At 41.6% G+C, this 16,968-nt stretch overlaps 2 protein-coding genes across 2 annotated transcripts; one reads left to right on the plus strand and one right to left on the minus strand.

The window, feature by feature from the left end:
- Nucleotides 1-285: 285 nt before the first annotated feature.
- On the minus strand, nt 286-8,086 carry trnt1 (tRNA nucleotidyl transferase, CCA-adding, 1). The gene is made up of 8 exons (XM_080494928.1): nt 7,965-8,086; nt 7,676-7,808; nt 6,437-6,630; nt 3,097-3,235; nt 2,771-2,897; nt 2,502-2,695; nt 1,715-1,968; nt 286-940 (listed from the first exon to the last, which is right to left on the minus strand). The coding sequence occupies exons 2-8, from the start codon at nt 7,803-7,805 to the stop codon at nt 695-697; spliced, it is 1,284 nt and encodes a 427-aa protein (XP_080351054.1). The 5' UTR covers nt 7,806-7,808; nt 7,965-8,086; the 3' UTR covers nt 286-694.
- A 407-nt stretch (nt 8,087-8,493) lies between these two features.
- On the plus strand, nt 8,494-14,479 carry arl6ip5a (ADP-ribosylation factor-like 6 interacting protein 5a). The gene is made up of 3 exons (XM_080495916.1): nt 8,494-8,691; nt 11,983-12,200; nt 13,307-14,479. Exons 1-3 carry the CDS (start codon nt 8,513-8,515, stop codon nt 13,480-13,482), a joined length of 573 nt encoding a protein of 190 aa, XP_080352042.1. The 5' UTR covers nt 8,494-8,512; the 3' UTR covers nt 13,483-14,479.
- The last annotated feature ends 2,489 nt before the right edge of the window (nt 14,480-16,968 follow it).

A 16,968-nucleotide genomic window follows, 5' to 3' on the forward strand; every position in this document is an offset into this window, starting at 1 on the left:
CTTACATGTTTTTTTTCTGTTTTAATCATATTGTTGCAAAAACTTTTTTTCTTTTATAGATACACCTGTATATAAATGGATTTCACTTCCATGGCGCTTGTCCATTGATTTAACGTTTGTCATCACAACCACATAGTTTGGGGTTCAGTGTCTTGCTCAAGGACACAGACTCAGGGAATCAAACCTGCAACCTTTCTGATCGAGACACTTCTCTACCAACCGAGCGACAGCCTCCCTATGTGTGTTATCTTTGTGTACTCCAAAGCACGCACAATAAACAAACACTGAAAGTTTTCAAATAAAGAATTTATCGATTTATAAATATGAAGAGAGAAACGAGAGCTGTGTCATTCCTACAGCTGAAAGAAAAACAATTAAAAAAAACAAAACTCTCTGCTTAGGATTTTTAATATTTCACTCTAGTTTTAATTCGTTCTCATGTCCTTGCCTCACATTCAGAGATGACAGGGGTTTCATAACTTGGAAGTTAAATGTGAGATTGTTGCTCATCTTTAGAACCTGCAGAGCTCCGTGACGCTACCATGAACTCCACAACGCAAACAAACGGAGCGATCACTTCAAAAGAAAATGCATCCATCAGCAGGATCTTCTTTCTTTCTCGTTGCGCAGAAACGATGCAGCCGTTCATCATCTCCGCCGTGTTATTGTCTCTTGCAACAAAAGAAAAGGCATTTTAAGACGTCACATAACTGAGGAGTTCGTCTTTGTCCATCTGGTAGCGACTTTTCTTCCAGATGTCGCGCAGCTTCTGTAAGTTGGCGCCGATCTCCTTTCCCGAGGTGACGCCGACCCTCCGCAGGTCGTGGCCGCTGACGGGGAAGCGGGGGATGGACCACCTACTGAGCTCCGACAGCAGCTTCGCCTCTCCTTGGTACTTCAGCAGCTCCATCACTTTGCTCTGGGTATCCAGCTCCTTGTTCTGAGAAGTGGCAGGAGGGACAATTACAGCAACACATTTGCTCTGAATAACATTAATATTCCCAAGAGTGAAATAATTGTAGGTTCGCTTGGCTGTCATCTGTCATAATATGCCTGGCGAACATGTCTCAAATACTGATTACAAAAAAGAAATTGTCATTCAGCCACTTTTACAGTTTTGTCACACACAAAAAAAAAAAATACATTTTTTTCAATGACATTTGCTCTGACTGGTTGCTGTGTCGACGTGGGCACGGAGAGATTGAATTACATCACACTGGGGTTGTAGCATTTAAATAGTATGTGTGTGAACATGCATATCAATCATTCCAGTATTTTGAAAAATCCATTCTGGATATATATATATATATATATATATATATATTTAAATATATCAATTCCACTGGAGTCCAGACACACAAAAAGGCGCTACATGTGAGAGCAGAGCAGATGGATTGGCCTCCTTTATTTCTCCTCCATCTTATCTATAAAAATGTATAATTTCACTAGCTTTTAAATAAAAAAAGACATTGAACACTAACCCTCCCTGTTGCAACCAGATCAGAACAGATATTATCACAGAGCAGATAATGGACGTGCTTATCGGCCAGAACCGTCCCACAGGAGGTTCCAGTCCGGTTTGACAAACCACCAAGAAAATGGAACAAATGTCAAAGAAAACACTGTTTTGTTTAAACTAATTTCTTCTTAAGAGAAGCAGATGCAACAACATCTGTCAAGGTGAGATTGCAAACTGTTCATCGTGGTGACTTACGTCCACGATGAAGTCGGTGAAAGGTTTGAGGCAGTCCGAGTCGCCTTGGTCCTTCCTGAGCTCCCGCCGGTGTCTGACCAGGAACTGGGCGCCGGTCTTCTCCTCTCTGGACAGCTTCAGCCGCACGTCCATCTTCTCCACCTCGTCTGCCGAGCGCAGCAGGGCGGCCAGGATGGTGGTGGGTTTGGGAGAGTGGGCTTTGGAGTTCTGCCACACTCGCTTCAGCTCGTCCACGTCGCCCCCTGGAGGCAGGCCTGAGGAAGGGGAAGCAGAAGACGTTCAGGCTCAGACCTTCTGCTGGGTGCTGCTGCTTGTGAGGCCTGTTTGGACTGCAAGCGGCTCTTTCTCGTCCTTCCTGAATACACTGGACACTAATCCATATAAACTGACCATTACCTTCTGTGGAGTCTCATATGAACACGCTCAGTTGAAATAGGTAAAACTTTGCACTGAAAAAACACACAAGATACACGATTCCTGCAATCTTACTCAAACATTTGCATCATAATTGTATAATCAAAGAACAGTGATGACCAGAAACAACCAATACTGACTTAAATAGTACTTAAATATATCAAGATCACATTAATCTCGGCTTTCACGTTAAGATTGACTTTATTGAGCTGCAGTTAAATAATCAAGAGTCATTTACTCTACTACATATCAGACAGGTAAAATAAGTGTAATATGCTGTTCAAAAGTTCAGCTTTTTCAGACTCAAAGTAGGAAATGAAGAAAAGTGAGATCTCGATCCTGTCACATGTGCAGGATCTGCCTCCCGTCTCACCGATGTACTGGGCCAGTTCCAGCTCATAAACCAGCTCCAGCAGATGAGCCGCATGGTTCCCAGCCACGATCTTCTTCAGTTCCCCCCAGATCCGCTCCCCGGAAATCCCCGCCAGTCCGCGGCCGTTCTCCCTGATGGCCGCCAGCGTCTCCTGCTCGTGCCTGTCAGGCTCCAACGCCACTTTCCCATAAAACCTGGGGCGAAGTGGAGCGCTTTCATGAGTTTAGAGTTCAAACTGAGTAACCTGAGGACGAAAAAGGGCGGCTCACCTGAAATATCGCAGTATTCTCAGGTAATCCTCTTGGATTCTCTGCGCAGCACTGCCAACAAACCGCACTTTGTGGTTCTGCAGGTCTTCGTAACCTTTGAAATAGTCGTACAGGGTGCCATCAAGACCTGCGGGGGGGGGGGCACAACAAACAGAGCGAAGCTGAAACACAATCTAGTGGCCCAACATGCCAACGACACTGTTTTCAGCTGTTTCCGTGTAAACTTTTCTAAAACACCTCATTTGACCGCTCCACCACGTAAAGCCTGATGATCCCACGTGAAGCTCGCAGGAGCCCCACCTCTGCTGTCACCGACAGACAATTACCTAAAAACATGGAATTGATGGTGAGATCCCTCCGCTCGGCGTCTTTGTGCCAGTCGGTGGTGAACTCCACCTCGGCGTGACGTCCGTCCGTCTGAACGTCCACCCGCAACGTCGTCACCTCAAAGTTCTCGTTGTTCAGCTATGAATAGAGAAAAAAAACACGTGTATTTCAAATCACGCTTGAAGCCTGATGTTTCATCCTGATTCTTCTACTAATTTCATCGAAATTCTTTTAAATGTTCCAGAAAAATGATCACCACCACGTTTCCACCTAATCTGTTGAAATGGCACAAACATTACTATGTATTTCAACATAATCTGTGTATTCATATTGGTCCTGCCCACCACAATAAAACAGACGTTTGTAACCGTACAGTTGTTGAACCTACGTGTGGTTCTTTCTCATTATTTCCACTGGATTTATGACAACTGGAAAATTCATAAACTAACAGAGAGCAGAGAAATAGAGCTTCATGCCACTATACCAGTTAATAAATGAGTCCACAGTTTGACAGTTCAATCACAGAAAAGATTCCCAGATATGTTTAATGAGTCTCTGAGAACCGTCAAACACACAGCGACGCCGAAGGGGTTCCAGACAATGAAGCAAATATGAAAAATAGGAGCAGTCACACTGTACATTTTGTGCCAATTCTACAAGCAGTAAAATCTGAATAAAACCAGTAATTCTAGAATTTATTAATTAATTTAGTTTTAATTAAAATACAGAGCACTTAATTAAAAAGAATACATAAAACTTTTTTTTTTCATCATTTCAGCACTTTTAAAACCTGGTGTCAAACTTTATATTAACTAAATTTCACTGTTTTTTTTCTGTCTGTCTCATTATCTACCCTGTGAAAATGACTGCTTGAAGTCTTCAACTTAAAAACATGAAAAGATGCTTTGTGACCACATTTAACAGTTTACTTGAAAAAATTGAGATTATTTCATCTCCTCACCTGAAAACTGCTGATGTGATTGCGTTCGCTGTCCTGCTAAATGCTGAACTATTGCCATGCGAGTTGTGATTTATTCATTGCAGCTGTGATGGACCGAGAAGCATGTTGTCGCTTATAAACTGTTTCCTTGCACTATTTGGTGAGGATGATGGCAGGTCTTCCATCGTGTTCATTTTTGTCGTGCATGAGGTTTTCGTCAGCCCATCCTTTAAATTCAACGACGAATCAGGATTACGGTTTTTATAAAGCTCATTTGGATTTGCAGGAGGCGGCACAGCCTGAGATGTACGCTGTTTTAAATTCTCTATTGTGAAACAAGAAGACAAAGGAGATATTTGGGGCGGGAATTTTAAAACAGTTAAACCGTTTTTACAGGTTGCTTCTCAACAGCCAAATAATAAAGAGGTTGTTAAAATAGTCTCCAAATCAGGAGACTGATTTTAAGTTTTTTTGCCTGTGGGCAAAAACCGTCCTGCAATAAGGCTCCAGTCCGGCCAAACCACCAAGCAAATGGTGAGAATCACACCGAAATCATCAACAACACTGAGTCTCAAGCCGCCCGTCTCATCTGTTAGCAGTTTGTAAAAACATTTGTGCAAACGGCTGCAACGTGCAGGAGCTTTTAGACATTTCAAAGAATTTGTGCCACTTGTGAAACCTTTTGCAAAACATAAGACTTTTTCAAAAATTCTACTGGACACCACAACAAAGGAAAAAACTTAAAAGTTTATATGGCTCTATTTGACCAGTTCGGGTCAATCCAGGTGAGATTGGGCTGTTCCAGCACACAGTACGTGGCGGAGTGGGAGGTCACGGTACGGCAAAGCGCACCCAGGACCAACTGTGTCTCTGATCCCACAACAGACAGTACGGTTAAAATGTACCGTAGTTGTGAACGACTCGGAGACGCTCCAGCGAAGAACACGGAAGCAGCCTGTGGCCGTCAAGTCGTTCTCTTGTGACTCAGGTTAAACTTTCCCGTCACAGCATCTCCTTGGAGTAACAGTAGCAGCCGATATCTAGGGGACATTTTTAATAATTGAGGTTTACGTTCCTTTCCGGATGTGAGAGACACTTTTGCCTTGCCGCCTTTCTCATTTTTTTTTTTTTTTTATCTACAACTTAGACATGCTCTTAATGCAACAAGCCTCAACGATTCACCCTTATAATTTGATTGCTACACAAAGAAATAACAGCGGCTTAGTTTCCAAACTGTAACGTCTTACTCTGATTTACCACTGCACAGGTTATGGAGGAATGATCACCCTGCTCTAGATCCTGATATTGAGTGGGAGCAGGTTTGGAAAAATATCGGAGGCTTCCCGTAACCCCAATCACCAGCAGATTCACTTTAATTATGTCCATAGCACCGATCTCACTCCACACTCACACTACATGTTATGAAATTGATAAACAATACATCTTGCAGCCTTTGCAATTTGAATTCTCCTTGTACTTTTATTCACATGATGTGGGAGTGCCCTCCGGTTGAGCAGTTCTGGACTGATGTGGCCTCTCAACTATCAAAGTTAACATCTGTAACTCTCCCAGTGACTGTCCCAGTTCTACAACTGGAGGATTGATCTGGGCTCGGTGTGTCAAGGTGCTGCAAGGAAGTTAATACTTGCTGGTATCACAGCTGCTAAAAGGTTGCGTTGCGATGGAAGCCTCCCCACTCTCTTGCCCGCAAACACTGGATTTTAACTTTCTTAGATGTTGTACTCATGGAGATGCTAACTAGTAGAATTAATGGTGCAAAGGAATCGACCCTGAACAGCTGGCGAGTGGCGGCAAACTCAATAAAGGACTTATTAAAGTGATTAGATCCTGATCCCGTCCAGCCATTTCTGTTCCCTGGGCACATGATAGTAGGTTATGACAATCCCCTCTATACTACGGTGGATGATATTTGTTCTTGAAATTGAAGGTGTGGTTCATCTCCTGAGTGGAATTGAGGGAATCTCGCCATCCCTACATGCTCCAGCAACATGTACTTGTTTTCACCATCGGCTGCTGAACCTAAGACAAATATTATTGTTTTGGGTTATTTTGTTCATTTGTTTTTTGTGTTATGTAAAATAAGTGTTTTCTCTTGTTTAATCTGAGTCAATTAATAAAAATGTAAAAAAAAAAAAAAATGTGATCACAAAAAAAAAAAGATTGATTTTTGATTTTCATGAGATAAAATATAAAAATTTGTGATAAATAGAAAATGTATGGCAGTTCCACTGTTGGCATTAAAAACATTTTTTTTCTTTTAGATGCTTCTGTATTAGTTACTCTTTTGAAAGTAACTAGAAGTCGGTTCACTGCTGCTTAAAGACTCACAAGACTCCTAAAATCATCCTTTTGTCTGATCCACTGACTCGGCCTCTTACTCTGGCTGTGATGGTCCCGTGCTTCTCTCCTTTGTTATTGATCATCCTGATGCCGGCGCTCTGGAACATGAGCTTCATCTCCTCTGGAGTGGCCGTGGTGGCGAAGTCCACATCTTCAGGCCGCTTGCCGGACAGCAGGTCGCGTACGGCCCCGCCGGCTATCCGCAGCTCGTACTGATTCTTCGCAAACAACTCTGGAAAGGCCCAGAACACACATTATGAAACAGGCGGGTCAAACAATACAACTTTAAAAAAGAAGGAAAAGGCAGCATGCACTCACAGGAATCCACAGCTCTATTGTTGCATTGACCTTCACTATAAGCTGCTGTACAACACGAGTATATTCCAGAGTGTTTATCTCATTTTATTCTATTTGTCTTTTCTCTATTTCTCTATTATATTTTGCTCCACTGTGACTTGGAAACATTCTTAGCATGTCATGGGACTTGAAAGACAAAAAAAAAAGAAGTGTGTGTCTGAGCTCATGATAATTTCATGTTGAATGCTGTTTTACGGCAGCAGCACCTCAGATCAAGTCTGGGTCACATTTGTGACACTTCTCAGGATGCTTTATTCAAATCTTCAAACTTGTATGAAAAGTCCCAAATGGGAATGTTTTGAAAGCTTTAAAACAGCCACACACAGAAGTGTGTGTCGAGGAGAATCAATGTTGTGTCAAAAGAAGAACTAATTTAACAGACTTTTTAAAATCCACACAAGAAGGGGAACTTGGAAAATACTGCCTCAATCGAGCATGTTATACTATATATTTGGATTTAAACAAAGTTAACTTTATTCACTCAAGAGACAGATTTACTAAATAAAAGCCTCATATTTATATTCATTGGAATCTGTTTTACAAGCCAATACAATAATCTTTGTTTCACTGTGATTTGTTGCTTAGTTAGTACACCCTTACTTTGATTCCAGACTTGGGTGCTTTTTTTGTCCTAGTGGATTATTTCTAGTTTTCTGTTACAGTCTAAAATCAATATGTATTAAGTGCAATGCTTTACCCAAAGTGATCCTCGATATGAGAATATCTGTCGGTCTGTGTTTGTCCTGTGATGGATTAACTGTTAAAGTGTGTATCCTGCTATATATCCCTATTACAGTAGTAATTGTACCATGTTACATCTGCAAACTCTTGAATCAAAAGTATTTAAAGCTGTGACATTTTCAGTTAACATACCTCTGACTTAAAGTTTACAAGGCAGCCAGAGCTGCGCTTTGTCTCACCTGTCAGTCCATTCAATCCCTCACTGAACAGAGACTGGAACTCACTGGTCTTCAACTGCATTGTGAACAGACTCCTCCAACACACACCTGCCCGAGCAATCCCACGAGGACTCAGTATTCTGCTCCACATGTGCTTAAAACAACAACAAATACAGCGTCACGTTTGTGTTTTCGCCAGGCTCACGAGCCAATGTCATGAGATCCGCATACACCAATCACACCGCTTTAACATGACCAGGTTGGCCACGTAGGCAATGGAGCGCGTGGAATGGTCATAAAAAGAACTAACCTGTGCCTGAAGGGAAAAATTTAATGAGAAACAGCGCAACTATTTCTCCATAATACCGACATTCACCATTCAGCGTTGTAGGGGAGACTTCCGGTACGCGTGCTCTGATCAAACCGTCACGCGTGAGGTTCCGTCAGCGGGCGGAGTTTAGTTTGACCTCTCGCGGGATCTTGTTTGGGCGCTTTAGATAGTGAGGTAATTGTCCTAACTCTCGCGATATCGTCTCGGTGCTTCAGGTGGCTCTCTGAGCTGTCAGATCAGTGAACCGGATGCACTGGTGTTTCGGATTAAGTGGTTACCCTATTGAATGGTGAACGACTTCCTTTAGCATTTTTTGTTACTGCTCATAACAGCAGATGTTAAAATAAGACTCACAAAAGATACGACCCTTTAAAACTTTACTGTAAATTCGATTAAATAGCCTTATATTTCTGTCGTGTTTGTAACTTCTGCTGTTACTATCAACAACAGACGCTAAAGGAAGTCGGCCATCAGTTAACAGGGAAGCCAGTTAATCCGAAACACCACACAAACAGCACAGTGGACAGATGGCGAAAGTGGAGCTGACACCGCTCAGACCGTGGGATGACTTCTTCCCCGGATCCGAACGATTCGCCAAACCAGACGTGAAGGACCTGGCCAAGTGGAACAACCGAGTCGTCAGCAACTTGCTTTATTACCAGACAAACTATCTGGCCATGGCGGTGGCTGTGTTCCTCATTGTGGGGTGAGTACAGTGACACTGAGACGTGAACAAGTTGCCTTAGTGTGACAGCTGCTCTGGGAATCAAAACTCACTTTTTTTTGTGGCTTGTTATGAAGCTGTGATTTCGGGTTTTATAGGTGAGAATGTGTCCTGCTTAAAAAGAAAAAAAGGAGCTACAAGACAGGCTGTGGAAAAGTTGGACCGGGTCCCGTTAGAATGAATGGAAAGTACTGTGCAGCTCGTCACGTGATCAAAGCCCACACGTCAATATATCAAGGGATTAAGAGAGAAAGAGATCAAATAATACTTTTTAAACACTGAAAAAGCTAATATTTGCACATGTGACTTATATGGTGAGTCACGAGATTGAATCATTGAGTCACCGTTGTGGAAAAATGGTGTCTAAAAAAACAACAGTTTCTGTTGAGATTTCCAGTTAATCCAACAACATAACCATCCTTAACCCTTCATTGGGAAAATGAGTATACATTTGACCACTTATTATAACACTTTTAAGTTAATTTCAGTCATATAAAATGACTATTTTAATAAAATATTGGACACTTCTGCTTGACACATCTCATATTACAACACCATTGTGTTTTGCTCCATTAACACATATAAATGAATAAAAGCTACATTAAGCCCTGAATCTCCTATTTAGACTATTTCTAAATTATAGGGGGGATGTATTATACTGTAGGACACCAGGAGTCAGTAGTGTATCAAATATAGGACAAGAAATGTATAACCTTTTATAGATCTCCATGGATTTTTACTCTGTTTCTTCATTTTCAGATGTGTTTGAGATATAAGACGTGAAATGTGTGTAAATTTGATCTGCTCTTTTTAAAATAACCCCAAAAAGTCTTCAAATATCTTTCAATAGCAAAGGTAAAGTCCTTCGCAGAGTGCCTTATAAAGGGTTAATGCGTGCATAGAACCAGAAAGGGATTATCCAGCAGCTCCATATAAAGTAGACGGTCAGATCTCTCCTGTAACAAGTATCTTTACTTTGGTCTTTGTCCAAATTAAAGTCCAGCTGCCTAAAAATAGTGATGCCCTGTCAGGGTCAGACGGCTGAGCCATGTGATGAGAGCATATTGTTGCTATGATCATGGACTGTTTGTCTTTACAGCTGTTGCACTGAAGGAGGAAGGCTCGATCCGCCGTTCAAACTCCAGTTTTGGAAGATTTGCCAATGAGTCGTGAACTTTGACACCGAACTAACAGTGTTCAAAACAGCTAAATGTACAGTGCACATGATCTCTCCATAGTGTTTAGTACAACACAAAAGAGCAGCATGCAGGGATCAAATGTGCAGAAGTATTGGAATCTATTTGATCTATTATATATCTATTGTAATCAAACTAAACAATTTGAAGTTCAATTCTATATATATTTTTTTATAAACCTTTAAAGTTAAACATAATAGGGAGAACTCACTTTTCTTTCTTCAATAGCTTGAGAAGATCAAGAATCACTGAAACAAAATCCACACTTTTCATTGTGTTTATTCAACGGTGCAAGTGGGCGGGTTTTGTTAAGAGTCTGTCTCCGAACTGTGAGTGTTGTGGTCGCACTCGCAAAGTTTTCAGTTGACTGAGTTAAGGAGAACTGACAGGGCAGGAAACGCCACCTGCAAGAGGCACGGTTTAGTCAGTGACAGTAAAATACTCAGATGGGTTGTTTTGGTGTCTTGGTATAACAATGACCCACAGTGGGTGAAAAAAAAACATATTATTGATTTAATATCAATACAATATTAGCATACAGAATGAATTTCAAACAGTACAGACATTATTGGAAGATAACAAAAATAACCACAGGAAATGCAAACCAAAACAGTTTAAACCGAGTTTGTCCACCAGAGAGCAGTATTTAGTTAATTTGCCACTATTTAGGCCAGAGGAGGAGCAACTTTAATAATTCTGGACTGCAACATCTTCATCCTCACTATGGGCGTTTCAAGTTGTGAGCGATCAGCTCTGACACATGGAATTATGGGAATAATGGCAGCAAATTGTTTTTAAAAATGAGTTATTTTGTGCCTCTCATTTGAATTTACATGCATTCTTTTTGAACTAAATCACACTTTTTCGAAAAAATTCAACCAATACTTTGTTTGAATGTGTTGAAAATCATTATCTACTCAATATTTGTTATTTTGCAATTTTTTTTTTCAATTGCAGGCCCATGTGGCCTGTAAGTTTTACTTCTGATTCACATCTGATTTAAACTTTGCTCAGTGCAAATCTTATTTGTATAGTATTTAATGTTTTCAGTTGTAAAGTCCAGCATCTATCAGGCTTTCAAAAGCACAAATTACACTTTTCTCAACATCCACCTTCACTATTTTGAGTCCAGCATTTCGGAAAAGTCACATTTCCAGAGAGTCGGAGCGTCGTCAGCTGCACCACTGTCGTAATCAACCACACGAAACACAACAAAAGTTTGTCTTGCTCACTTGAAAAGCTTGTTGTCTAAACGTAGCCTTAAACTTGCAGCTTCTCCAAGAGTTCAAATGTCGTACAAAGGAAGTTCTGTGAGAATGAACTTTTCCTTACGGGTCACAGACGGGTCCACACATTCCGGATTTCATCACCTATGAAATATCACCGGATTCCAGTCATTTAACTTATGTAAATGACTGTACAGATCATGGCTGATGCTTTAATTTTATTTAGATTATCACATAAGTTACTTTCAAAGAGCCTCAATGTATACAAAATCCAGGAACAGGGAAGAAAAGGGAACATATCTCAGTCCAGTTTTAAAATCTGTACTCTCACAACTTGTTATATAATACAGCAGGATGCAATACCAGAGAATATACAACTGCAATTAGAAAAATAAAACGGCACGTCAAGCTAAACAAGGCAACTTGCCAATAAGTGGCACATAATAAAAAGCACGATGAAAAATCTAAGAATAAAATGCTAATTATTATCAAATGGATAATGCGGTCTAATGTGATGCCAGTGGAATTGAATGAATGAACAAAAACCGACTGGATATCTGCACAGGAAGTACATAAGTCAAAGGAACATTGTTTCATTGTAGGAGGAGGTAAAAAGATTCATGGCGGGCCTATGAAACTCTTCTGATTTTAAGTATCATAACGTATAACATTTTTGATGTATTATTTATTTATTTCAATAGCCAATGAGAGATATTAGCTTCTACAAACTAATGTACAGTTAAATGTGTTGCTGCGTCCAACCAGACGTCGTGTTGTTGTACTGAGAGCACGTCGCCTCTTGGTGGAGCCACTGACCTCATCACCCCCCCCCACCCCCCACCCCCCCACAGGTTCCTGAACCCTCTGGGGATGTTCACTGCCATGGCCGTGGTGTCGGGGGTCTTCATGGGCTCGGTGTGGGCCGGGGACAACCGGGCCGCCATCAGCAGCTTCAAGAGGCAGAATCCCACCGCCTTCGTCGGGGCCGTCATGGTGGCCAGCTACTTCCTGATCTCCATGCTGGGCAGCGTCATGGTGTTCATGTGGGCCATCACTCTGCCTCTGGCCTGTGAGTTCAGCTCCACTGCTCATCCCACAAATGCATGTGCCTGACAGATCGTTCAGTTTGTACTTCCATGACTCGTTTAGTCGGATTCATTTTGATTCCAGATTTGTTTTAAGATTTGGGCGACTGGTTTGACCAGAGAGAAACTTTAAATATTCTATATTTATGCTACAGACGTGTGTCATGCTGTTGTTGTGTTGGATTTTAAATGTATTTTTTACTGCTTTTACTTCTCTACTTTCTGGGAGACACACTCATGCAAAAGGAAAGTATCAGCTTACAAAGGGTTATAGGCCAACTGGATATAGGATTATTTCTAAGTAGCATCACTGCAGCAAATAATTCCTTACGTTTTCAAGCGCTACTGATGTCAAGTTATCTAAAAGCTTTTGTGGAAGTAAAAAGATAATCTTCCTGAAGTCCTTGTGCATTTCATACTACTGGTAACAAATCAGGAGGGCTTCTGCCACTTCATTATTACATAATGTTTATCAACTCGCATGGAACCGACTGACAAAATCCACAACATATCTTTTCGCCTCCTTTTTGCCCTCTGGTGTGTCTTTTACATGTGCAGAACCCGGCTGGCAATTGGAATGGAAAAGCTAAATAAATGCTCTTTCTTTTGTAAAAAAAAATTTTTATGTTAAACTATTATAATGTTTTAAGTAATATTATATATTTGGAAGGATGACAAACAGTTAAAAAAATTGTATATCATTATTATTAAGGTTAACTTTGTTTTATCTAATTTATTTATTTGCAATCCTGATGAGTGGTTCACTGCTTAAGCGGATTAAAATCGCTTCTTTTCTTCTAAAGATCTTAAAGAATTTGATGCTGTTTGCATTAAAGTGTTACTTTCAATTAATTTTCTATAGCGCCAAATTCAACAGTCATTTCAAGGCAGTTTTACCCAGAAAACCCAGCAATTCCACTTGTCCAAGCAGAAAAGACGTTGGAAAAGAAAAACTTAATTTTAATAGGAAGAAACCTGCAGAACCAGAGTCGGCGGTGGAGACGTTCCGCTGTTGGTTCCATGTTCCATGTTTGACTTCATGAGCTTGTTTTTGCTGAACGCTCAGTGTGGCCCTCCTCCTGTGTTGCAGTGATCTTTGCACACGCCTCGTTCCGCCTCCGCAACCTGAAGAATAAGCTGGAGAACAAGATCGAATGCGCCGGACTGAAGCGGTCCCCCATGGGCCTCCTGCTGGACGCGCTGGGTCAGCAGGAGGAGAACTTCCAGAAGATCCAGAGCTTCCTGGAGGGGAAACTGAAGGAGTGACTGAACAGAAGGGAGCGCGCGCGCACACACACACACACACACACACACACACACACGCACACACGACTTTGTCCAAAGAGCAAAACTTTTGTCTGTTACACTTTTCTATAAATCTCTGTCTTCACCTCCGCGTATCTTGAACTTGTCGGGGCTCCTTCTCCCCCCGTATGTCTTTAATTGGCCGTCGCCACAGCCAGTTCTCACTCAGAATTGTAAAAGAAAAAAAAGTGCTCACTCCCACACACCAAGAGACTCCAAAGACCTCAATTGTTTCAAGATTTGTACTTTTTTTTTTTTCTTCAATAACCTCCTCACATAAAACAGAACGGATGTTTTATGTGGAGTGTATATGGAAACTGACCCACCTTTTTCTGCTGCAAAGGAGGGAAAAAAAAGAAGCAGACAAAAGATACGCTGCTGCTTTGTCTCCACTCGGATCGCTTTGTCAATATTTAAGACGGAGACTTCAAAGGTGCACATCAGTACCCCCCCCCCCCCCCCCCGATGGATGGTCTAACTCTGCTTTCCTTTCCACTTACTCCAAATGCTAATCAATTGGTGTGCAGTAGATTAAAGTGCAGAGGGGTGACTGGGTGAATTCATCATCACTTATCCACTTTTAAGTCCAAGTTGGGCGCTCTGTCAACTGTTTGTTTTGTTTTTTTCCCTTTTAAACTTGTTGTGTTGGTGTTTATTTAGAGGATCAGTGGGAAAAACTCACTTCTGGACTTCAATGTGAAGTTTGCATGTTCAGGGCTGCACAGAATCGGGTAAATATGCAATAATGATACAGTTTGTGAGGAATGCAAACAATTTACATGAGGTTGCTTTGTTTTTGTTGTTGCAGATTTGAGACGAGGCAGTTTTTTTTACCATCAAATGTTGAATTTCTTGCTTGATCATTGTTTTTTTTTCCTTTATCTTTTTGACTTCTTCCATGTGTCCACCTGATATGAAATATTTAAAACTGTCAATAAATAGTATTTTGTAGAATTTCTCCTCATAATCCAAATTCTGTCATTTTGAATTTGCAGAGCATGAATGCAATGATGACGTAAGACCAAGTCATGGCAGTTGACTCAGTCTTTGGTGATTTTGATGGTAATCAAACACAATGTCATACAGCTTTTTTTAAACAAGTTTCTTTTTTTAGGGAGACATAACGCAACACTGAGACCTGAGCTGAGATATCACTGATGCTGCCATGAAGACGAGTTACCTCATTGCTACCAAACTGGCCTCATGGAGATTTTGTTAAAACATGCAGATTGATAATTCACTGTATTTTCTACCAGAAGGTTTCATTAAAATGTATGACATTGTGCATTGTGCGTTTCACTAGATAATTGTTTGGTTCTGTGAAAATACAAACATTTTTATCAAAGAAAAACTTTAAAGTTAAAATGTATTATTGCGCTATTTTACCAGTCCGACCCATTCGAGATGAGACGTGGCGAGTGCTCAGACATTCATATGGGCAGACAAAGAAGTTGGATTGTTATTACGTTTGACTCCACTGTAAAACTACCAAGTCCCAGGACAACATGGACTGGGAGTTGTGACACTCTGGTACATGCTACATGCTACATGCTACATGTGCAGTAGCACCACACAGAGACAGTTTTTTTTTGTTTTTTTTTATTTCCACCTTGGAAGCTGTTTTCAAAAAGTTACGTTTTCAGTTGCTCCGAGCGCAGTTGTCATGTCAATAGACTCCCAAAACACTACGAAAGTTTCCCATTTTCACACATAAACATTGTCGCGAAAACGGGGCTTTACTTCTAAACGGAATTTCTAACATTTGGACAGACTCCACGTGAAAACCACTGCAAACACGAATCGCTCATTTGGTTTGAGGCAAACTTTGATATTGACGTAAATGAACACGACGGTCAGAAAGTGGACTTTATGAGAGGCTGACCACCTTCTGCTGGTGACTCACGCCCTCTCCACATCTCGAAACGCGGGCTGAACGCTTGCGCCGGTGGCAGTAAACTCATGCGGAGTCTTGTCATGGAGTGCACACTGGAGGTCATTGTTTCTCCTGCAGCTGCCGGGGACATCCTGTCAACACGTGCGCACTGCTGCACACCCGACAGGTGCTGTTTACCTCCTCAGACGTGTAATCGAGGAGAGGAGTTGCCCTTGTGCGGCACCCGGCGACACTGGATCATTCGTTTTGATCGTCTGAATGAGTGTGATCACAGTGAATAATGGAAAGTTGACTGCATTGCAGGGCACTCGTGCTGTCTGGTGTTGTACGGTGCAGCAGCGAGGTGTGCGGTTCTCAGTTTCTGCTGGGGTCTGCATACTTTCCCAGCGCAGCGCCTTGGGATTGACCCTGCTATCCCCTTCCTCCTGAGAGGCTTTTGGTGTTCTGGCTTTGCTAAGCTGGTTATCCAGCCTCATAACTCAAAGGACCGGCCGTCGAGCAGCTCTGGCTATGCAGACCTCCATGACAGCCGATCATGTGACCCATTAATGATGTGACCCGCCGTGACCTCCGCGGTCTCCCTCATGTGAGCCGTTCCCATGCAGCCTCCTTGACATGAGGTCAACCATACGAACAAGACGTGAGCGCATGTGACCGATCGGCTAATCCCACCGACGGCACCCTTCATCGCTTGTCGGAGCCATTATTACCCCAGATCCAGGTAAAACTGCTGATCCTGTGGAAGCATGATTTACTGCCACTTTAATCAGAGTTTGGCCGAGTGCTGTGAGCTTTGCAGCCTCTGACACTTGTAACGTGTGTCGTGGGACTGGTTTCGATAGAAACGACTATTGAGAGGATTTAAACAGCCTCATAAAGCCATCACTTCCCTGTATACACACCCATCAACACAGAAGAGCACTCGTAATCATTTTAGAGCCTATTCATCTCATCTGGTATTATGTTTAATAGCTGCTTGCAGACTGAAGTTCCTTTTGTACCTCATTTCCACATTTTCTGTTTGTTTTATATTAATGAAGCATGGGATTTTAACAGACTACCATCCTGATGAGCATGTTTTTATATCATAGTCACCAAACTATTTCATCACCTTTGAACATGTACCAGCACATGCCCAAGCTTCATTGTCTTTTAAGCCTCTGTTGCGTCTGTAGATTAATATATATAGAGTGTCGGCTGATATCAACATTAACAGTTATTCGACATGTTTCTATTTTCGTGCAGCATGATACCAAGATGCAAATGTGACAGAGGCACTATAAAAATCCATAGTGGAGCATTTCTAATCTGAAGAATATTCTTAATATGAAGAGAGCTCGATGTTTATGTGGTAGAAAGTGTAGTAATGTGATCTGTAGTAATACAATGCAATAGGTTTCATTTGGGCTTGAAAAACATAATGCCAAAAGAAAAGGATAAAGGCTCCCCAGTGCATTGAGGAAGACTGTGTGTTTTCTGCTCGCCTCACACCCATTTACACATCTAATGCTCTGCTCACGTCATTTCGTGCAACCAAAAATCTTACAACTGGT

Source organism: Blennius ocellaris (genome assembly GCF_963422515.1).
Source record: "Blennius ocellaris genome assembly, chromosome: 4".
NCBI lineage: Eukaryota > Metazoa > Chordata > Actinopteri > Blenniiformes > Blenniidae > Blennius > Blennius ocellaris.